This window comes from Macrobrachium nipponense, chromosome 31 (genome assembly GCF_015104395.2).
Source record: "Macrobrachium nipponense isolate FS-2020 chromosome 31, ASM1510439v2, whole genome shotgun sequence".
NCBI lineage: Eukaryota > Metazoa > Arthropoda > Malacostraca > Decapoda > Palaemonidae > Macrobrachium > Macrobrachium nipponense.
In genome coordinates this window covers 56,146,622-56,170,942 of record NC_061093.1, presented here as the reverse complement: position 1 = coordinate 56,170,942, position 24,321 = coordinate 56,146,622, and the positions used below count along the sequence as shown (strand labels likewise).

The following is a 24,321-nucleotide window of genomic DNA, read 5'->3' as shown; positions in this document are numbered from 1 at the left end:
CTCTCTGGTAGACATTAGAGATGCCTCACACTGAGGGACCTGGGGCAACCCGAACGGGCTGTAAGGTCTGTAAGGTAAGGTCTCTCAAGGTCTCTCTCTCTCTCTCTCTCTCTGGTAGACATTAGAGGTGCCTCACACTGAGGGACCTGGGGCAACCCGAACGGGCTGTATGGTCTGTAAGGTGAGGTCTCTCAAGGTCTCTCTCTCTCTCTCTCTCTGGTAGACATTAGAGGTGCCTCACACTGAGGGACCTGGGGCAACCCGAACGGGCTGTAAGGTCTGTAAGGTAAGGTCTCTCTCTCTCTCTTAGACCATCTTAGACGAATGCTCTAGAATCTAGTAGATCCTTCCCGCCCTGTAGCACATCTATAGAACCATCTGTTTCCCTCTCCCTAGAACAGCAACCAAATCCTGTTGTTCTACTTCTGTCTCTTCGAGTTGGATTTCCTTTAACCTTTGTTTGTTTGTTTGTATGGTGTGTTTACGTTGCATGGAGCCAGTGGTTATTCAGCAACGGGACCAACGGCTTTACGTGACTTCCGAACCACGTCGAGAGTGAACTTCTGTCACCAGAAAAAACGCATCTCTGACCCCTCAGTGGAATGGCCGAGAATCGAACTCGCAGCCACCGAGGTGGCAGGCCAAGACCATACCGATCACGCCACTGAGGCGCTCCTATAACCTTTGAGATCCGGAGTATGGTATAACCTTGACAGCGTTATATGACACGCTCGTTGCAATGATTATCTCTGCCCGCTATGAGCGTGAAGCTAAAATCCCTTTAGAAAGACGTTCGGATTGTGAATAATGAACACTGGATATGAGTCGCTGATATAACAGCGTGAACAAAAGGAAAATTTTTGTTATTTAAATCAGATAAAATACGAAATACGGAACAGAATGGAAAACTGATTTTAAAAAATTATATTTTCTGAACGAAACGTAGCCACATGTTTCGTAAGACATATCCGACTTCAATATAATTAGCAATAAAAAGTGTTACAATAAAGCATTTCTGACGCATGTAAACATGAATACGTTGATGTAACTATGTAATACACATATATACACAGTGAGGGTCGACAGATTTCACGAGGTGACGGCTCTCTTTTGTTTTTATTACACAACAATTTACCTGTGAATGCAACAAATAATTTGTGGCAACTAAACAAAGAAATATAAGCATGCATGCTTGTACTTATACAGGGTGTCCATAAAGTCCCAGTACCATTACGAGTATTTATTGCCCAGAATGGTACTGGGATTTTATGGACACCTTGTATTTGTGTGTGTGAGTATATATACATATGTATGTATATATACTCAATCTTCGAATTAAACCAAAGCTCTCTGTTCTGTGTAAACAGACACGAATCGCGTCTTCTATTTCCATTATTGAACTAGCAAATTATAAAATTTGGGGTCGTTTAGTTGCCAAACTAGGTACTGGACGAATTCTTTAACAAGCGAAAATCTGCCCAAAGAATCGTTGTTTTACACTTGATCTTGAGGCCTGGAGCTGGGCGGTTCTCTTTCGAGATCGCCATTAATAATTTAGAATAAGACTGCACCCTCCAACTAAATAGCTTGGAGTAAGTAACTGTATTGATTGATCAATTCCATTTGTAATTTACTGGTCGATTCATATTCAAATTTGTTACTTCTGTTTTGATTGGTTTTGTTGTAATATACTTATTATTGTTTTTTTGTAAGTCGTAATGTAAGTGTAATTTAATTTTAATTTAGGTCTGTTGACATTTTCTCTGTAAAGTAGGATAAAAATATTATTGTAATTATTTCATTTGCAGAATGAAATGTCTGTAACGACTTCAACGTCGTGACGTTACATGCCTCGTTCGTATGGTTGGTTGAGGTGTCAATGGTCTTATTCTGATTGGGCAGGCGCAAGCCCCTGCAGTTGCGCTACATTTCATTTCCAAGTGCTCTGCGGAATCGAGGAAACTTTAAAGTAAGTTCGCTCCAATTTGTGCCTTGTGGTATGTAAATTGTCCTCAAGGTCAACTCGTTCATAAATTGCTTCATTGTCAACAACAGCAAAAAAAAAAAAAAAAAAAAAAAAAAAAGTGTCAACGAGTTTAGTTCGCGAAAGCTGAATGTTTGAATGCCTAACTAGTTGGTTCCGTAAATGACTCATCGTCTAGAAAAGTGGCTATTATCAGTTATCGACCCAAAGTTGGTGTTTTGAAGCAATTTGAAGCAATACTTCTTGTGTTCCATTTCTCATAACTGGCTCGCTGAATTCATCGTTCGAGTGTTGTACTGCTGTTTACTGTTCAATCTCGCAAACATGCCTCCCAGGAAAGTGAAATCTTCGACTCAGAAGAAATTTGGCATTGCCTTTGAGACCTGGACTATTGAAAGTTTAGATGCCGAGGCCATCTTAGCAGATGCAGAGAACGCCACTGTTGATGATCTAAGCTTATCATTGAACTCTCTTCGTGAATCATATAGTGATTTGAAAAGTCTCCGCAGGCAATCTGACTTGTGACGAAACTTTGAAAACATTGCGTGATGCGGGTGTTACCTTCCACAAGCTGAGGACGCAGATAAATGAACGAATGGAAAAGCTATCGGTAAAAGAGGACATTCCTAAGCATGCTAATGCGGTCAGCAAATCTAATTCGTCATTCGTCCAATTGAAGAAACTTTCTTGTCCGACGTGGGATGGTGAAGTTCGATCGTATAAAAGATTCAAGAAAAATTTTGAGCTATTAGTTCAGGGCCAGATGTCTGGGGAGATGGCGCTTTTAAGACTGAGAGAAGCATTGCGAGAAAACTCGAGAGAAGGCCTCATTGTTCAGTCGAAATCGAGCTTGGATGAAGGACATGCAGCATTAGATTGTATTTACGGAAGGGGAAACACCATCCGTGACGCAGTCCTCAAGGACGTCCATGACATTAGGCCTGTCAGAAGCGAGTCTGATGCAGATGGTCTTCGTCGATTGGTAACGGAACTTACTGTCGCTAAAGAGGACCTGAGATCGGTAAACCGAACGTCTGCGTTAGGTGAGTCGGCATTTTCCATCGTAATGGAAAAAATTCCAGTAGAACTGCGCAGGAGAATCGACAGAAAAATTCTGGCAGACGACCTTGATGCCGAAGCCTCCTTTGATCTACTCTTAGGAATGGCCGACACGGCAGCCTCAATCGAAGAAACAGCTAAATTGCGAGCAGAAGCTCATTCTAGTTACATTTTCAGAGAAGAGCCGACGATGGTCGTTAAGAATTATCAGGTTAGCAGTAAGGACAGAAACATTGGTAACAGCGGTTCGAAAGGTGTCAAGCCTGGCAAGAATGGAACGCCCAAAAAGGGTAACGGTTGGAAGGAATCGAAAACCAGGAAGCCAAAAAATTCCCCATCTTCCGTTCAATCGTGTGTTTTTCATTCTATGGCTGATCACCAAACTTCTGAATGCAGAGTGTTCCTAGGTCTTTCATCCATAAAAAAGAAAGAAACCTTGAAAGAACATAACCGGTGTGAAAAGTGCTTTGGTTCTCACCCCTCAAATCAGTGCAGAAATAAGCACGTTTGTCAGGAGGTTAATTGCAAGATGCCAGACAACCATCATACTCTATTGCATGCTGCTTGCCTAGCTGCGTCAAGCATGGTTTATGGTCCTGTTGATTGCGAGAAACTCCGTCATCATCTAGGCCAGAACACAATGAGACCTAGTCATACAGCCTTCATAAAAAGGAAAGGGAATCTTTTTGATGTTTCAGTTCTTTATGATTTGGGAGCCACTGTCTCACAGATTCTGAACTCGGTGGCAAGGGAAGCTTGTATCAAACCAGTATCCAGAATCAAGAACTTAATGATGAGGACTGCTGGGGAGAGCCAGCCACAAGATTGGGGACCGGCTGATCTGTACAGCATCCCACTCTACGATGCAGAAGGTAACTTCGTGACTGCAGTTGATTGCATTGGTGTCGATTATATTGGTGAACTTGATGGAGGCAGTTATCATGTAGCTGCTGACATGTTCAAAGAAGATGTCGATCCATCGGAACTTTTAGAGCCTGTTCACGGTGACATCGAGTTGCTCATCGGAGACAATCATGCCAGCATATTTCCGCGAACGGTGAAGACAAGAGAAAACCTTGTTTTAGCTGAGACTAACTTCGGGTTCATTCTACACGGTTCTCACGAGACATTTTTTGCCGCCAATTCTCATGAACCAAGTGTGATGCTGTCGGAGCTCCTCAACAGAAAGATTTCTGCTGTTCTTCTGCAGTCAACGTCATCAGTTGCAGTAAGTCATGCTGAACGGCTGAAAGGGGAAGTTTCCACAGATAAAGCCCGGAGCAAATGGCTCCGTGCCAGCAGGTTGCAGAAAATGGCGGACAGTCTGTTCTTTCAATAAAGACCAGTGCTGAGACTGTGTTTGATCGTATGTGTGAAGTAGAGGATGGTCCGGTTTGTCATCGGTGCGACGCGGTCGGCATAAACTCAGAAGAGGAGCGAAGAGTACAGACATACAAGAGTTGTCTCACCTACGACCCTGAACAGAAGATATTCGTTTGCAAGTTACCATGGAAGGAAAGCTTCCGTACCTTGTCGGATAATCGACCTATTGCCCTCAAACGCCTAAATTCGTTAACACGTACCATGTCCAGAAACGAAGCTTTAAAGAACTGGTATGTAGAAGAATTTGAAAAGTTGATCAACGACGGCTATATGACAGAGGTTACAGCTGAGGAGGATGTGCAGTGGAAATCGAATGGTGGCAAAGTCTACTACATCTGTCATTTCGCACACTTTAATGAGCATAGTTCCTCAACCCCACTCAGAATCATATTTGATGCAAGTGTTCCATTTAAAGGCAAGGCTATAAACTCCTTGTGGGAACCACCACCAAATTTGATTCCACCAATTCCAACCCTGCGTTTAAGGTTCCAGGAAAGAAAAATACCGGTTGCAATGGACATAAGTAAAGCATACTTCACTGTTCGCCTTGAGACAGAAGAATCTCATCTGCACCGCCTTTTGTGGAATCAACTGGACAAGGAAAAAGAAGTAAAGACGCTGCGATTACTACGAAACTCCTGGGGAACTACTCCGGCAGGTGGTATATGCAGTGTAGCAATGCTCATCATAGCTGAGAAATTCAAGGACAAGTACCCACAGGTATACGAATTCGTAAAATCGAACTTGTATGTTGATGATGGTACTACAAGTGTTGATGATGTTTCCACGGCATTACAACTTGCTAAGGAACTCAACATTGTCCTCAGTGAGGCATCCTTCATCATAAAGCATTTCATGATCGGTGGAAGTGAAAGTGATATTGATGCCGACATAAAGAAGTGCCCGGATGTACCTGACAATGTGCGACGGACACCAGAGCAGGAAAGGATCCTGGGTATAATATATCATTCTACAAACGATGAAATTTCCATTTCAGGTAGGATTAACTTCTCAAAGAAAAGGAGAGGCATTAGATCAGAGGAAGATATCAGTTTAGAAGACTTTGATGATGCCTTCCCTGATACTTTCAGTCTAAGAAATTATCTACAGATCATAGCAACCATCTATGATCCGACGGGACTTGCAACTCCGGTTACCATCTGCCTGAAGCACGAACTAGGTCAAATATTCCGCCTCAAACAGGAATGGGACGATCCGATCCTAGATGGCAATGATGACCTACCTACAACCCGAAGTCGGTGTAAAGAAGTGATTCGTTCGATCTACGGTCTAAAAGAAGTCAGGTTTGTTCGCTGCCTTACACCGGAAACTGCAGTTGGCAAACCCACTCTAGTAATTTTTTGTGATAGTTCTCAGACTGCCTATGGATGTGTCGCGTACTACAACTGGAAGTTGGAAAATGGCGAGCGAGCATCTGTTCTTGCCATGTCAAAGGCAAAACCTTGGCCACAAATTCCGACGTTAACGATCCCCCGTGGTGAGTTACTTGGATGTCTGCTGGGTGCCAGAATGCAACAGACTATTGTCAAAAAATCAAGCTTCATTTTTGAAAGGGTAATGCTGCTAACTGACAGCACCATAGTTCTGGGACAACTGCGTCATGAGCCTTACAAGTTCAACATGTGGACAGCCAGCCGTATCAGTGAAATACAAACTCTGACTGATATTCGTGATTGGTACCATGTGGACTCTGGAAACAATGTTGCCGATGATGCGTCACGCGGTCTTAACCCATCTGAAATGGGAAAGGATTACAGATGGCAAAAGGTCCAGACTTCATGAAGAAGGACATCAACGAATGGCCAGTCAAACATTCAAATGAAGTTCATGCGAAAAAAGAAGATCTGGACATAAGAATAAAAGATCCACGGATGACCATTGGAAGATGCAAGTCACTATGTGTCCAGATTGATGGTGGAACAAATGAAGATTATTCAGTAATTCTTGATATCCTAAAAACATTTAACATAACGGTCGAAAAAAATGACAGCCTGATGAAGATTAAACGTCGCATCTCTAGAATCATAAGATTTATGGAAAATGCTTCACAATTTTTCAGAGATCGACTGAAGAGAACAGTGAAGACTACTCCAGTTGCCATCAGTAGTATGACGAAAGCAGAACGTTCGAGATGGTTTGCTGAAAATGATACATTTGTGCCTACCAAGCGTGAGTTAGTAATATCAAACTTTTTTCTTATTCAACAGGCTCAGCAGTCGCTTCCGTCAGATGTGGAACATAAGCTAAAGTCACTGAACCCAATACTGGACGCCGACGGTGTGTGGAGAGCACTAGGTCGTACTGGTGCTGCTCTATCAAACCCGCCTGCGATTATACCATACTCTGAACCCTTTGCAGAGATCTTGGTGCGTAAATGTCACCAACCGCAGCACTCGTGGTGCGCGGATACTACTTTCTGCCTAGTACGTGAGCAGTTCTGGATCCTCAACGGTAAACGGTTCGTCAGCAAAGTTGTGTCGCAGTGCCCATATTGTCGCTTTTTACGGAAGAAGATCGCCCAAGTAGAGATCGCTCCTCGTAAGGTGGAACAACTCGTGCGATCACCAGTATTCGAGCATGTGGTCATTGACATAGCTGGTCCGTTCAATACCATCGCAGATCGCCGCGAGACGAGAAATTACCAGGTAAATTCTGGTAAAGCCTGGATTCTGGTCATCGTGTGTCGTGCATCTGGTGCGGCCCACATAGAGGTCCTTGAAGGTTATGATACCAACTGCTTCCTTGCAGGTTTTGATGCTTTCACTAGAATCCGCGGAAAACCCACGTCTGTGACTGCAGATCTTGGTTCGCAAATCCGTGGTGCTGCAAATGTCATGGAGAGCCTTTGGAACCATACCAAGATGGCAAAGATTCAGACAAATCCCGAAACAACAACCTGGCACTTCGTACCATCTGGAGCTCATTCGTCAGTTGGACAAGCTGAGAGGATGATCAGAACTGTGAAGAATACTCTAGAAGCTGTCACTGCTTCGAGAAAACCTGAATTTACCAAGTTGCGTTTGCAGAGACTAATGTACAGTGTTGCTGATATGATAAATGATAGGCCTTAGGTGTTCATAGAAATAATGTTGCCAAATTAGACGCTGTGAGATTACTACGTCCAAATGACCTTATTTTGGGTAGATCAAGCGGTGATATCAGTGAACTTTTAGATTTTGAGTTGGCTAAAACACCTGAGCAAATAGAGTACACAAAAATACTCGCACTGAATGAACTTTTTTTAAATCATTGGTGGAAAATATGGTATGATCAAATTTTTCCAGCTCTTCTTCCCAGAGAAAAGTGGTCAGATTCCAACCGGGGAGTAGAGATAAATGATATTGTAATAATCAGAGATACTAATCCCGTGCGTAACAAGTGGCATTGGGGCGAAGTTGTTTCTGAAAACAAGTCGTCTGATAATATAACACGTTCAGTATCGGTGCGGTATAAGTCTGATGAAAAATCTAAGTTTGTCACTAAGTCGGTCAGAGATTTGGTTGTCATTCTGAGGAACAATGAACGTACTGATTTGTAGACATTTACAGTAACATACATGTGATTTTCAGTTGCATATAACGTAAAATTTTGTTACAAAAAGTGCAATTTCATCTAATTGAGTACTTTTCTATATGTTGTCGTTTTGTTTCATGTTCTTATTAAGTAAAAAAAAAAAATAAAAAAAAAAATAAAAAATTAAAAATTCAAGTTCCGGTTTCTTGCTTATTTATCAAATGAGATAAAGTTTTATCTATAATTCTAGTATGTAAAATTTGTTACATAAAAGGTTCAAACGTGAATTTTAAATATTCATGAAAAAACGTGTATAATTTATAACAGAGCAAAAATTAACCCGAGATAAAGCTCCGGAGTGTAAACAGACACGAATCGCGTCTTCTATTTCCATTATTGAACTAGCCAATTATAAAATTTGGGGTCGTTTAGTTGCCAAACTAGGTACTGGACGAATTCTTTAACAAGCGAAAATCTGCCCAAAGAATCGTTGTTTTACACTTGATCTTGAGGCCTGGAGCTGGGCGGTTCTCTTTCGAGATCGCCATTAATAATTTAGAATAAGACTGCGCCCTCCAACTAAATAGCTTGGAGTAAGTAACTGTATTGATTGATCAATTCCATTTGTAATTTACTGGTCGATTCATATTCAAATTTGTTACTTCTGTTTTGATTGGTTTTGTTGTAATATACTTATTATTGTTTTTTGTAAGTCGTAATGTAAGTGTAATTTAATTTTAATTTAGGTCTGTTGACATTTTCTCTGTAAAGTAGGATAAAAATATTATTGTAATTATTTCATTTGCAGAATGAAATGTCTGTAACGACTTCAACGTCGTGACGTTACATGCCTCGTTCGTATGGTTGGTTGAGGTGTCAATGGTCTTATTCTGATTGGGCAGGCGCAAGCCCCTGCAGTTGCGCTACAATGTATATATACTCAATCTTCGAATTAAACCAAAGCTCTCTGTTCTGTGAGTCCACAGGGTAAGATGGCGAACCTTGTCCGTTGCTTCAAAAGATTTCCAATTATCAGTTTGCAAAGAATAAAGAAAAAAATACCTACTAGATATATTTCTTTCTGAAAAAGCTATTCAGGTCTAATCACGTTTGGAGCAGTTGACCTCTTTTTTTTTTTTTTTTTTTTTTTTTTTTTTTTTTTTTTTTTTTTTTTTTTTAAACTTATGCCTACTCGTATGTCTATCTGGAGACTTTCCTTTTAAAACCAAATACATACACACACACACACACACTTTCGAAACGTATATGCACGTAGAAAGCTCTGTGCAAATAAAGTTTAGCATACAACGTACAACAAAAATATGCACAGAAAGCCAACAGGGCTTACTATTGAACCTAGCTATATATAGTAACATAAGAATGTACCTCACTTCTTGTGATTAATAGGCAACAAAAACACTTGCATAGGCCAACAGAGCCACGACTAAGCACATATGCCAAAATCTTAACCCTATTATACACTAAAAGGTCATAATTATTGAAAGCCTCCAGTAATACGAAGAAATATGTGAAGCTCTCTAAGTGTAGGTCTACAGGTCTATAAGGAAATAACTTGAATCATAAACGTAATATTCACGAGAATGTTGCAGATCTACTGCTTGAAAATCTCCAAAAATTGATTTAGATCACAAGGCATTAAAAAAAATAGATATTCAATACCAGCAAAAACTCAGAGAGCTCCGAGTGTATACTCTGTTTTTTTCCATCTGTCCATCCGGATGTGGTGGTCGCGCATGGTAACACTGCGTCCCGGGCTTTAAATAGTTACGCTATGTGTAAGTTTTGGGAATAAAAGAATATCTGGGTGTACATTTGCAACTGAAAAGTCTTTTAATAATTTACTGTGTGCGCATTACATCGTTAATATTCGAAATAGGATATTATTTAAAGCCCGGGACGCAGTGTTCCCATGCGCAAACACCACAGGCGGATGGACAGATGGAAAAAAAACAGAGTATAGTGATCAAAAGTACTACATAAAAGGTCTACTGGAGTCGAAGACCTTAAGTCTCTATAGCAATATGCAGAGAAAAACAGAGGTCTACATTTTCCTGGCCCAACGCAGTTTTAACACAGAAAGACACTAAAATTTCAGCAAAAACTTCAGAGCTCTGATTGCAGTGATCAGAAGTGCTGAATAAAAGGTCTACTGGAGTCGAAGACCTTTAGTCTCTATGGCAATATGCAGCGAAAAACCGAGGTTTACGTTTCCCCGGCCCATCGTTGTTTAAAATAGGTCTTCATTTTCCTGGCCCAACGCTGTTTTAACGCAGAACGACACTAAAGCTTCATCACTGTTTTACACTGGTATATACTATACTTTCCTCGGAGTGCAGACATGCGAAGCACTTGCGCCCAACACTGCAACTGTCTCGCGAACTAGTTCAGACATGCAATATCGGTCTAGGGCAGAGGGGTCTCTAGGCCAACCTTGGGCCAACCCTTCGCCTACGAATCGAATCCAGAAAAAGCCGGTTCCCGCTGTCGTAAAGAATAATTTCACTGTTATTGGTCATCGAAGTTTATTAACAGTTTGCAGAGACGATAACTTACGACCGGCTGGTGTGTATATGTACATAGAATGTTTTTGCCTTTCGACTTTTCGCGTAAGTTATGGGCTCATAGCGTGATCATAGCCGTTCATAGCCATGGATATATTTGAGTCCTTCTTTAATTTCACTTTACATACCAGTTTCCTCCTTACTGTTATTTATGTTTATTTATTACTATTATTATTTGGTGTAAATGCGCTTATTCTTATCCCCAATGGGTCTTATTCTATACTTAATCGAAAAAAAAATGATTTACTTTTTCTAAGTGACATTTGTGGGATTTATTCTGCACTTAGTCGCAAAAAACATTTTATTTAAGTTTTTTAAAATTGACATTTCTGTTTATTGACCTTCACATGTCGTCTCATGTTAATTTGCAAAGAACTATCTGAGAACTAACAATACCTGATCACAAGCGATAGGAAGGCTCACATTTCTAATTCTATACTTTCTAACTACTTAATTTCTTCACATATAAGATAAAATAAAGATGAAAAATAGTAGCAATTTGCTAAAAAAAAAAAAAAAAAAAAAAATATTTACCATTATCTCCTGGTACGTAAGAATACCATGAAATTTTGTAGAGCTCGTAAGCGGAGAGTTTCTGGTTGAAGGTGGGAGGTGGGCGTTACTACCTGCACGGGTGGGGGTGGGAGGGATGGGTGGGGCTACATGTAGGGGGTTGTCCTATTGAACCCGATGAGCGATAATAATGTTAGACTAATATTTCTCAAGGTCAGACTCTTATACTCCCGATGTCAGTGGCACTGATTCGATTGTCACACTTCTCTTACCGTCTCCTTGAATCATACAGCTTTTGTCACATGAACTTTTGAAGAATGTATAATCAAAACTACAAAAAATCATGGAATCATTGGCTTTAAAGCTAAAAAAAACAATTAACATTAGATCGCGTCTAAGATTAATGATAGGTATTGTGATGGTATCTGCAACTATAAAACTATTCATTGTCAGACGTCAAAACAATTACCATTAGATCGCGTCTAAGATTAATGTCAGGTATTGTGATGGTGTCTACAACTATAAAACACTTCATTGTGAGATCGGAAAAAACTGTAGAAGTTATCACACTAAAATCAAGACAGAAACTAATATTTACTGCATGGCCATTTCTCAAATATAAAATGATTAGGGGGAGACTGCGTCTAAAATGAATGAAAATTAATTTTAAATTCGATTCTTTAAATGAAATTATTCAGTTTAAGGTCGTGTTGCGCACGAATTTTCTTTTTTTTTCAGAAACCTCTTAAATGAAACGAAAGCCTTCATAGCACTGCAGTAATATATATATATATATATATATATATATATATATATATATATATATATATATATATAATATATATATATATATATATATATATATACATATATATATATATATATATATATATATATATATATATATATATATATATATATATATATATATATATATATATATATATATATATGGTAAGATAGAGTGCAAACGAAAAATGATCAAAGCAAGATTGTAATAAGACTATAAACGTTCGAGCAAGATAATGCCGAATTTTAAAAAAAATCTAAATATTTATAGCACGTCTCTTTAAATCATGAGAAGTATTCAAAGCCATCCTTTTCAAAGCTATAATAGTGCAAGCGAAACGTAATGCTAACATAATTAAGAAGTGTGAACGGGCGTATTTGAAAGACAAGACATTTAACATAACACACAACAAAAGTTGATATCCTTATAAGCGTATATTTCATGTACTTTACGTTTATAGAAATTACCATTTTTTTCTATATCGAACAATATCCAGTTTCTTTTTATTATTATTATTATTTATAACCGTAACCTTGAACTTCGTGGACACAACTAACATACAAACACAAACAAGTATTATACGAGTAATAATATTTCAAACAGATCTAACACATTGATCTATATCTCTCTTTCCCAATAATCCAATATTAGTACTATTATCCCTTCCCTCCTTCCTGCCTTGGGTAGAGAATTCGTTGCAAGAGCCTTAAGGCATAAAAGGTGTCCCGTGGACACACACGTTTCCCGGCGACTTCTAGAACTTTAAGCATCTTGGTGCCGAACTTCAGACCAAATAGCCGTCGATAAGTGATCGATTGATATAACTAACGGTGCAATCGCCCAAAACTGACGTTACCCAAGTCCTCGCTTATGCGTCATCATTGTACGTCAATGGATCGGGCACACAGCTTCGATCGACCACAAACTTCAGAAGCGATGTTTGTGACAAAAAGTGATGTTTGGGACAAAAGTGATGTTTATGACTTAGGTACACATACTGAAGGATGCCGAAAAAATGCCCTATATTAATTTGTTTGTTTGTTTGTATGGTGTTTTTACGTTGCATGGAACCTGTGGTTATTCAGCAACGGGACTAACTAACCAAAGGCTTTACGTGACTTCCGAACCACGTCGTGGGTGAACTTATATCACCAGGAATACACATCTCTCACTCCTCCATGGAATGCTCGAGAATCGAACTCGCGGCCACCGAGATGGCACGCCAACACCATACCAACCACGCCACTGAGCCACTGAAAATAGTGCACCGCTGATGCCTCACGCCGTGCCAATCCATTGCTTGGAGCGGAATAAGGGTCGCTGTGGCTCTTCTTGAGGAAAGATTCATTAATGTTAGTCGATGCCTGATGAGGTCAACCGTTCGTGACTTTGACCTCTGAGGTACAGTGAGTAGGTGACGACTAAAATGGAAACTTTCGAAAGTTTAACATCATACTCGAGTCATTAATTGCCATAATAGTATATCTTAAAGTTGGTTTTTTTTTCTTTTTAACAGAAGCATGCATATGAATTGTTAATTATGCATATCATTTCCAGAGAAACCAACATTACTGGCAATTAAAAAATCCTCATAGTAGCACGAGTCTTCAAATGGAGAAACAAATCCACATTTATGTAAATGTACATATATCAGATTTAAAACTCCAAGGATAGCTTTCGGGAATCTGTTCGGTTCTCCTTATCCGAACAGATTCGCGAAAGCAATCCTTAAAGCTTTAAATTTAGATATATGTACATTTACATAACTGGATTTGTTTCTCCATTACTGGCAATAACAAAGAACCGGATAAGGGGAACCGAACAGATTCCCGAAAGCTATTCTTAAATTTTTTTAATTTAAATTTATGTACATTTACCCAATTGTGGATTTGTTTCTCCATTACTGACAATAACAAAGAACAAAATCAATTACGCACAATTATTACTCAACGACAATCACTGGGGTTCCTGCAACACTGGAACGAAATCGTCCTTCGATTCAAATATTAAACCAGTGGTGATTTATTTTCTAACAAATCATCAGCGATATTACCCACTTATAGCTAACAAAGGAACGCATTTGTTCAATATACAGTATCTGAAAAATGATAAGTCACGAAGAATGAATTGTTTAATTTGTTCGCACACACTAACTTGGGAGTAAGTAATTATAGCCTAATTATGAGATAATTACACATGTATAAGGAAGGGTAAATATTTGGGAATCTTTTATATTATATCACAAAACTATTACACACACACACACAAATACACATAACTCAGCGCAAAAATAAGAGCTCAAATCATTGCTTAGAACATTGTCCTCGAAGTCCAGTTCTAACCTTCAAAGAGAATTAAGTCAGCCCTTACTCATGATGAGTTGCCGTACATGGGTAGCCATTACAGCAATTTACACATAGAGCCGGGAACCCAAGGTCACACCTAGGAGCCCTTCCAGAATGCTTAGGTCATATATATTAATAGCAATATAATCCACTCAAAAGTGTCAGTCTTCTTGGTTCATTATTGACATTTGTATAATGTATATTTTTTTAATGTTACAGGTATATCTTAATTTTGTATTATATCTGTACTTCTGACCAAGATTAGGAGGAGGATTTTATTAATAATGATGTGTTTTTATGCAGATATTTTATGTATCTGATGATTTTTACGTAAAATATTTTTAATGGATAGTTAGTTATAAATCTATGTGTATGTTACTTTAATCAGCAGAGGTTAAATTTTAAACAAACATTTTATGTATATTTTAATCCAATGCACAGTGTAAGAATACCCACTGTAATGTTGTGGAATAAAAGTATTATTATTATTATTATTATTGTTTTGAACGAAAACCTTATTGCTTGATGAAAGTTTCACCAAAACCTGGCTTCAAAACAAGGTATATACGGGTTTGGGCACAGCACGACTTTATAAAATAAAACTCTTGTGAACTCTCATGGGCAGAGTGCACACAAGGTACGGGTTTTGTATGTTTGTTTGTTTGTATCGTGTTTTTACGTTGCATGGAACCAGTGGTTATTCAGCAACGGGACCAACGGCTTGACGTGACTTCCGAACCACGTCGAGAGTGATGAACTTCTATCACCAGAAATACACATCTCTAACACCTCAATGGAATGCCCGAGAATCTAACTCGCGGCCACCGAGGAGGTGGCAGGCCAAGACCATGCCGATCACGCCACTGAGGCGCTTACAAGGTATACGGTTTGGGTACAGCACAACTTTATAAAATAAACTCTCGTGAACTCTCATGGGCAGAGTGGGGTATCGATCACGTGATAGATGATCACAAGACGTATTGTAGTTACTACTGATGACAACGACTTATTTTTGAATAGGGCGCCCCAAGGGCATCAACAGGGGCATGGGGCATTAGCGTTCATTGGTTCGTAACATGCAAAGGCCGCTAACCCATGATTTGGTGATTTTCAGGTTTGGGAGAATTCGCAGCTCTCTCACGAGAGCGATTGCGCCATACATTCATCTGGTGTACTGTATTTATTAAAATTAAAAAGATCTCAGCTTTGGAGAGAGAGAGAGAGAGAGAGAGAGTTTGTCTTGCGTCATTAGAACCACTTTTCAAAACGTTTCAAAAAATATTTTTCTGTGAAAATTTTATATTTTTGAAAATTACATTCATACACAGAAGTGGTATTGAGAGAGAGAGAGAGAGAGAGAGAGAGAGAGAGAGAGAGAGAGAGAGAGTCTTAACATCTAAAAAAAACTCTTTTAAAAGCCCATTATGTTAACTGAATCACGAAAATATGGAAAGAAGAATTCATAAATAAAGACAAAATCCGCGAAGGAAAGATAAACTATGTAAGTCTGCAGGGCCTTTCGACGTCTTGTCCTTCACTTAACTATCTATATTACAATATATATGTGTGATATATATGTATATGTGGGTGTAGGTAGCTGTATATATATATATATATATTATATATATCTATATATATATATATATATATATATATTATATATAATATATATAAAGTATAAAAGGCCCATTAAAAACAACCTGTTTTTAAAGCTAGCTTTTAAACAGTGTTTTGATGGGTCTTTTATATTCGAGACGTATCCTGTTTTAAAAGAAGAATTTATTTACATATAGATAATATATATATAGATATATATATACTTAATTATATATATATATATATATATAATATATATAATATCAAGTATGAAAAGGCCCATTAGAACACTCTGTTTTAAAGCTAGCTTTTAAACAGATGTTTTAATGGGCCTTTTGTATTCGAGACGTATCCTGTTTTAAAAGAAGATTCTATTTACATATAGCATATATATATATATATATATATATATATATATATATATATGTGTGTGTGTGTGTGTGTGTGTGTGTGTGTGTGCGTGTGTTTTGAAGTTAACAAGAAAAACTTTTCCAAGAAATGTTCACTGCCGCATTTACACAGCCATAAATCCCGTAATTGTCAGCCAGTCATTACCAAATCTCTGATTTACGTCCTGAACTGAAGGGAGATCCAACACAGACAGGCCTCCTCCCAGCAGAGAACAAGAACTGACACCTCTTCCATATTTTGAGAGAATAATAGAGAATAATAGAAACTCCCGTTAGTATGAATATAAAGACCTCTCCGCAATCAAGTATTGCGTCATTATTATTATTCATAATTATGACGCGAGTCAAAAAGTACCATCCACTTTTAGAAGCAAATTTCTACAAATAAGACGCACTAAATTTAAAATTGAAGAAACCTTTACAAAAAAAAGCAGGTATTCATAAAATGACCATAAGAGGAATAGTGAATTATTAGGTACGAATTATTAGGTATTCAGAAAATGACCAGAAGATGAATAGTGAATTATTGGGTATTCAGAAAATGACCAGAAGACGAATAGTGAATTATTAGGTATTCAGAAAATGACCAGGAGACGAATAGTGAATTATTAGGTATTCAGAAAACGACCAGAAGACGAATAGTGAATTATTAGGTATTCAGAAAATGATCAGAAGACGAATAGTGAATTACTGAGTATTCAGAAAACGACCAGAAGACGAATAGTGAATTATTAGGTATTCAGAAAATGATCAGAAGACGAATATTGAATTATCAAGTTAAATAAAAGTCAACCCAGACTGAAAACACGTATCACTGGAACTACTTTTAAAAATGTATATATTTTTTTTGCAGTGAAAATTTTATATTTTCGAAAATAAATTCATACACAAATGTGGTATTGAGAGAGAGAGAGAGAGAGAGAGAGAGAGAGAGAGAGAGAGAGAGAGAGAGAGAGAGAGAGAGTTTGTCTTGTGTCATTGATGATGGCCTTCAATAAATTTAGCACAGATATACTACTACTTGATAATTATCTAGCGAGACAGTGAGGAAGAAAACGCCGACGTCCAAAGTATACTAGATCAATAACAAATTACAACCACTACAGTACCTTTGCGTGTCATGCAATTTGGAGGGTAATATGCCGGAATGCCACGCGCCTATGTCGTCGACGAAGTGTCGAGAATATTCCGTTTCCTGTCGACTATGAATGAACTGAATGAAAGCAAGCAGCGTGCTTGATTAAAAAACGCTAACATTCGTTTTAAACCTATTGGGTGGGTATGCGTGTATACCCACCCTTACATGCAAGTCTCTCTCTCTCTCTCTCTCTCTCTCTCTCTCTCTCTCTCTCTCTCTCTCTCTCAATACTACATTTGTGTATGAATTAATTTTCGAAAATATAAAATTTTCACAGCAAAAAAAAATTTTTTTTTTTCAAAAGTAGTTCCAATGACACAAGACAAACTTGCGAAATCACTTTGTGGCAAACTTTGATCTAAAACCAAAAAAAAAAAAAAAGAAGACAAACTTCCGACCTTGAAAGAATTCTTTTTATACTGAAGCAGAAAGCCCTTGAACAGACGTGAGATAACATCGATAGTAATTTGTCCCATACAGTAAACCTTCGCCAATTACATGTCTGTTTTTTTTTTTTTTTTTTTTTTTTTTTTGCAATATGGAGGAATTAGGACTTTTGTAGTCTAAAGAGCCTGTTCGTATTAATGCATCTTAAAACATAGGAGAGGGGGGGCGGCGCTAAGAGTCGACTATACTTTTGGAGAGGATGGGAGAAAGGCGTAGTACCTACACATTGTTGTTTTGATTAGATTAAGCTGGCCTTATGCCAGCACGGGCTCTTGCTCATAGAGCAGCCCGTAGAAGTATACATTGGCGAAGCAAAAAAGTAAAGAGAGATAGAGAGAGAGAGAGAGAGAGAGAGAGAGAGAGAGAGAGAGAGAGAGAGAGAGAGAGATGTAAATATGTCGTGACTGTGTGATGGGGCACTCTTCATTTAAGTACAAAAATAAACAGAAACAGAGAACCTACTGCATATTGCATTTTTTTCCATTATTCGTTCCTATCGACGTATTAAGCTGCGTTTACCCACACGTTACCTCAGCGCATTTTAGTTATCATTTTATTCCAGTAGCCCTGATGACAAACGTGATTACCTTTTGTCATTACCTTTAGATATCATTTCATTTCCAGTAGCCCTGTTACCATCTCTGATGACAAAAGTCATTACGTTTCGACTATGGCGGAAGACATGGTCTTAACCTCGACTTATTTTTCAAGGTCACAGGTTTAGTACAATGTCAAGTGACTATCTTCCCAAATTAGACTTGAACATGCCCTTGGCTTTCAAGGTCATATGTCAACTCAAAAGGCCGAAAATATCCAATTTTTTAAGGTCACAGGTTTAGTAAAATGTTAAACGACTATCCTCCAAAATTAGGTCACAGGTTCCCTTAAAAGCCCGAAAATATCCTATTTTTTTCAAGGTCACATGTGTATCAAAATGTCAAGTGACTATCCTTCAAAATTAGGTCATACTTTAACTTACAAAGCCGAAAATATCCCATTTTTTTCACGGTTACAGATTTATCAAAATGTCAAGTGACTATCCTCCAAAATTAGGTCATAGGTCAACTTAAAATGCCGAAAACATCCCATTTTTTTATGGTCACCGGTTTAGTAAAAGTCAAATGACCATCCTCCAGAAAATATCCAATTTTTTTCAAGGACACATGTTTATTAGAATGTCAAACGACTATTCTCCAAAATTAGGTCACAGGTTAACTTACAAGGCCGAAAATATCCCATTTTCTTTCAAAGTGACAGGTTTATTAAAATGTCAAGTGACTTAAAAGGCCGAAAATATCACTTTTCTCTGATTCTGACGAAACCGCGTGAGTCATTGGCTGCGACAAGTGCGTTGCACAAAGACTCTGAAGAATGCTATTATCTGTTCGTCAGGACAGAATGAGCTGAAATCTAGTTCCTTGTGTTGCGAGCGAATGACGCTGGGCCTTGTGCTAACATGGGCTAACGCTCAGTAATTAAGAATAAATTACTTGGTAGTAAAATAGGCACGAAGGGAGGCTAAGATACCATGAAGGAATATAGGGCAAATGTGATGTGAATTTATTTGACACCAAGACTATACGACAAAATAACGCCTGAAATGAAAATCATACAAGAAGAAATTGAATTTTAAAAATAAAACTAACGACTCTCCTGTTCTGCAGGAGCTACGATAAGATGAGAAAACGCTAAAAGAGAATTATATAAAATATAAGAAGCACCTTATTTAGAAAATGTACGAGGGCCCGCCAGAGAGAAAATCGTCCTTGTGTGGGGAGGGGGGCGCTGAACATCAAACCAAACGAATGAAACAATAATAAAAGATATTACTTGAAATTGAAAGAACCGCCAAGTCTTGTTTTCGCTGAGAGTATGACACGCCGCGAAGGTTGATACATAACTATAATCTGTTTTTTTCCATCTGTCCATCCGCCTGTGGTGGTCGCGCATGGTAACACTGCGTCCTGGGCTTTTAAATAGTTACGTTATGTGTAAGTTTTAGGTAAATAAAAGGACATCTTGGGTGTACATTTGCAACTGAAAAGTGTTTTAATAATTTACTGTATGCGAATTACACCGTTATTATTCGAAATAGGATATTATTTAAAGCCCGGGACGCAGTGTTACCATGCGCAAACACCACAGGCGGATGAACAAATGACAAAAAAAAAAAAAAAAAAAAAAAAAAAAAGTATAGTTAAAAACCCTTTGGGTTCACAATCTAGGAAAGATTAATGCGACCTTTTTTTCTCCTTGTAACCTTTTCTGTGACATTTTCACCTGTAACTATTCTACCTGTACTCCACGTACCAGTCGAGTTTGTTTGTACGGTGTTTTAACGTTGCATGGAATCAGTGGTTATTTATCAACGGGACCAACGGCTTGACGGGACTTCCGATCCACGTCGAGAGTGTACTTCTGTCACAAGAAATATGCATCTCTAACCCCTCAGTGGAATGCCCGAGAATCGAACTCGCGGCCACCGAAGAGGTGGCAGGCCAAGACCATACCGATCACGCCACTGAGGCGCTGTGACAGCCGACAGACCTGTAGTCACAGGGACCCATGTCACCACTTTTACAGGCAGCAAAATTCCTCGTTGGATATGTGGTTTTCGCGCTCGGCTACCAATCAGGTGGTCCTAAGTTCGATTCTCGGCTCGGTCAGCGCGGAATAAGAGGAATTTATTTCTGGCGATAGAAATTCATTTCTCGATATAATGTGGTTCGGATACCACAATAGGCTGTAGGTCCCGGACGTTGCTAGGTGACCAACTGATGGTTCCTAGCCACGTGAAAATATCTAATCCTTCGGGTCAGCCATATAGGAGAGCTGTTAATCAGCTCAGTGGTCTTGCAAAAGTAGGATATACTTTATTTTCATACGAAGGAAAGATAAATGCTTTACGCCAGAGATGCACCGGTTGTAATTATAGCGGCTGGAATATTCAGCAACTAATGAATAAGTCGAAAATAGTAAGATAATAACAAATTACAGAGAAAACTAGAACCCAAAGATAATGAGGAGTCACCGCGCTATAGTAGATTCACATCAACCTTGCATTTGACGTCTAGGCCAGTCCCTTACGACGCTCCTGATTGGCTGTTGATAAGCCAGTCACAGGGGTGGAAACTCTCAGTCTCTCTCGAGAGTTCACATGGGTAGGATCTATGCTCCACCTCTTCTGAGGGATACGTCTTTCAGGAAAGGTGGAACGTACATCCTGCCTATGTGAACTCTCGAAAGAGACTGAGAGTTTCCACCCCTGCGACTGGCTTATGAACAGCCAATCAGGAGCGTCGTAAGGGACTAGCCTAGACATCAAATGCAAGGTTGATGTGAATCTACTATAGTAAAATCAATCAAAACTAAACCAGAATTTCGAGGTAGAGCATAAGTAGTACCAGCTACTTTGTAAGTAATCACATGCAGACACATTATCTTGCAAAACAAGTAATTACAGAAAAACGACAGTTGAGGAAGAAATAAAAGTGATAAAGTTCTGACGTCATCATACAAATCATTTCAAATGTCGACAATCATGCTTGAGTATATAGACTCTCGATACTATTCAAAATATTAAACGTAGTCCATAACATGACTCTCTCTCTCTCTCTCTCTCTCTCTCTCTCTCTCTCTCTCTCTCTCTCTCTCTCTCTCATATTAGAATATATGTATGATTATGTATGTATGTATGTAGGTATGTATATATATATATATATAATATATATATATATATATAATATATTATATATATATAGGAAGATAGATAAATAGAGAGATAGTTAACAATAAAAAATGTCTATTCATTCATTCAGTAGGTACTAAAATGTTCGATTTGAATTCCGTAAAATAAAAATAAAATAAAATAAAAAAGAAATAACGGTAAAAAAATAAATATAAATAAAAAAATACGCAAAAAGCGCCAACTCACTTGACCTAGTTTGTGCAACTCCCTCGTCTGAGGGAAAGAGAAGACGAATGAAGAAGAATGACGGATAAGGAGCTAATAAAAAAACATGCAAGGAAAGAATGTACAAGAGAGGCACGGAGAGTTAGCATGACTGTAATGACGTGATTAAAGATAATGACGTCGACTGGCCCCCCTTCCCCAAACCCCTACCCTCCCCAATCAGTCCCCAGAGCCCACCTACTACGCACCTATATACCCTCCCCTCCACAAATTTCAACTGCCTCTGTTTCTAAAGTTGTCTTTCTCCGTTGTTTTAACTCTCTCTCTCTCTCTCTCTCTTCAAAATGAAGTCTTCGATTTTCACACCTTGTTTATTCACTTTCCTTGACTCGGTCTAGTGATACAAGACAGTCCTGGCTGGCTCCAGCCGCTCCACTCTGGCTAGGCCGACGATGACACTTGCGTCTACAAGTTCTGCTCTTCCCCACAACCACGGCTCCTTGCTCCTTGCAGGCTACTTGGTTCGATATGATGACGGAGTAGAAAGGTACTATTAGTCTATTACCCTCGCCTACAGTTCTGCCAAAGCTACCTTCACGAACGACGAAAATATACGTGGGTTATGGTCTAGCAAGGGAGAGTCTGGAATTAGTAAGAGCGTAGTAAGTACAACCTCCCCAAAAAAGCACTAGTTGCAGGGAGGTGAGACTACGTAGAACAACTCGCTTACGCTCCCCACCTCCTTAACCCCTTACCCCTTAACCCCCATCCAACCAGGCTTCCAAGTATCCTTAAAAATGCGAAATGCTCTTTTGAAAAGGTGAACCTCCTTGAAATAAATGTAGAGACATTCTTCTGATATGTATAACTAAAACTGCCGAACCAACCGGCTCTGTCCCCGTATGAATATTGATGGAATGAACTTTAGATTCGTCTGTCGGGTAGAGCCGTACGAATCCGATCCGATTAGACGTATCTTTCCATACGTGAACACTAGCTTGTAATAATAATAATAATAATAATAATAATAATAATAATAATAATAATAATAATAATAATAATAATAATAATAATTTTTTGGTAGAAGACCCTCTTTTATGCAAATTTTGTTAAAAAGAATGGCTTGTCCTGGACCTGAGATCCTGTTCTAATAAAAGATTATACCTTCAGCATTTATCATTTTTTGAAAATTCCCAATATGAATATTGGCCAGTTACTCAGAAACATCGCTGAGCCTGCTAAGCGAGTTGTAAGGGAAATAGAAATAGAATATATAAAATCAACTCCTTCAATTCTGCCTTTCTTTTCAACAGAATAATAATAATAATAATAAATAATAATAATAATAATAATAATAATAATAATAATAAAAGTACCAGCGCGCATGGAACGAACACCGGACATGAGAATAATACCAGGGGTGACGTCACGCAGGTAGAAGCCAATCAAGAGGCTCCCGGTGATACCCCCCACCACCTGAGAAGGTCTGCAAGACTAGTCAACGCCCGCCGTATGAGTCACCTTCCCGGGAACCAATAAAAACTCGACCTACCGGAGAAGTGCTCTGACCGTACTGGAGAGCTCGAACCACCACGATAAAAGGAGAAGGACTCGCTCTGTGAGCATTACGGGCTGCTCTGTGAGCAAGAGCCCGTGCTGACACAAGGTCAGCTAAATCAAAAACAACAAACAACTCTGTGAGCAAGAGCCCGTGCTGACACAAGGTCAGCTAAATCAAAAACAACAACAACAACACTGGAATTCAGTCCCTCAGCAGTTATCGCTTGATAATGTCCTGTCGATCAGGAGGAAACGTCGCGTTAGAGAGAGAGAGAGAGAGAGAGAGAGAGAGATAGAGAGAGAATTGTATAAGCAATAATAAATCAAATGACTCAACCGAATCTTACCATGCCCTTTGGTGGTGCGTTGCTCGCCAGTCTAAGCAACAACGAGAAAGCCGTCATCAGAAAGATAGAGAAGACTCTTTATAAGATTAATAGTGCTGAAGCAGCAGTATTTTTAACAAAATAATAATAATAATAATAATTGAGAAAAACTCTCTATCACGAGAGTTTATACAATGTTCTAAGGAGCCCACAATAATAAAAATGTTAAAAGTTCGTGTATAATCTATAAACAATTATTAAAAGCTTTCGAACCCAGAGGAGAGTTAAAACTTTTATAAAGTGTTTATAAATTCTACCAGAACTTTTAACATTTTTATCATTGTGGAACACTTACAACAACAACAACAACAACAATAATAATAATAATAATAATAATAATAATAATAATAATAATAATAATAATTAATAATAATAATAATGGTTGTAGGTCCACAATAATATTGCATGTGACTTTATGGACTTTAATGGATGCTTTCGAACCTTTTACTAGGTTCATCTTCAGTCAAGTGACAACCATTGACATCATTTTCGACATGGAAAACTGTGCCAATAATAATAATAATAATAATAATAATAATAATAATAATAATAATAATAATAATAATGACTATTTTGATTGTATATACGTAACGTTATCATTTTCATCACTAAGGATATTCATGATGTGCTTCCAGTCCTTAAGAACTAGCATAATAGGCTTCACAAACCAAGCTACCACAA

The 24,321-nt window shown here is 38.4% G+C and overlaps 2 protein-coding genes across 13 annotated transcripts in view; one reads left to right on the top strand and one right to left on the bottom strand.

Moving 5' to 3' along the window:
* Positions 1-24,321, bottom strand: part of LOC135206988 (plasma membrane calcium-transporting ATPase 3-like) — a 127,583-nt gene that overhangs the window by 89,302 nt on the left and 13,960 nt on the right. The window lies entirely within an intron of this gene.
* On the top strand, positions 4,412-6,229 carry LOC135206858 (uncharacterized). Its single transcript, XM_064238341.1, has one exon. It carries the CDS (start codon positions 4,412-4,414, stop codon positions 6,227-6,229), a length of 1,818 nt encoding a protein of 605 aa, XP_064094411.1.

Coding starts and splice junctions, on each gene's coding strand:
- LOC135206858 (XM_064238341.1), top strand. CDS start 4,412: ATGTGTGAAGTAGAGGATGGTCCGGTTTGTCATCGGTGCGACGCGGTC.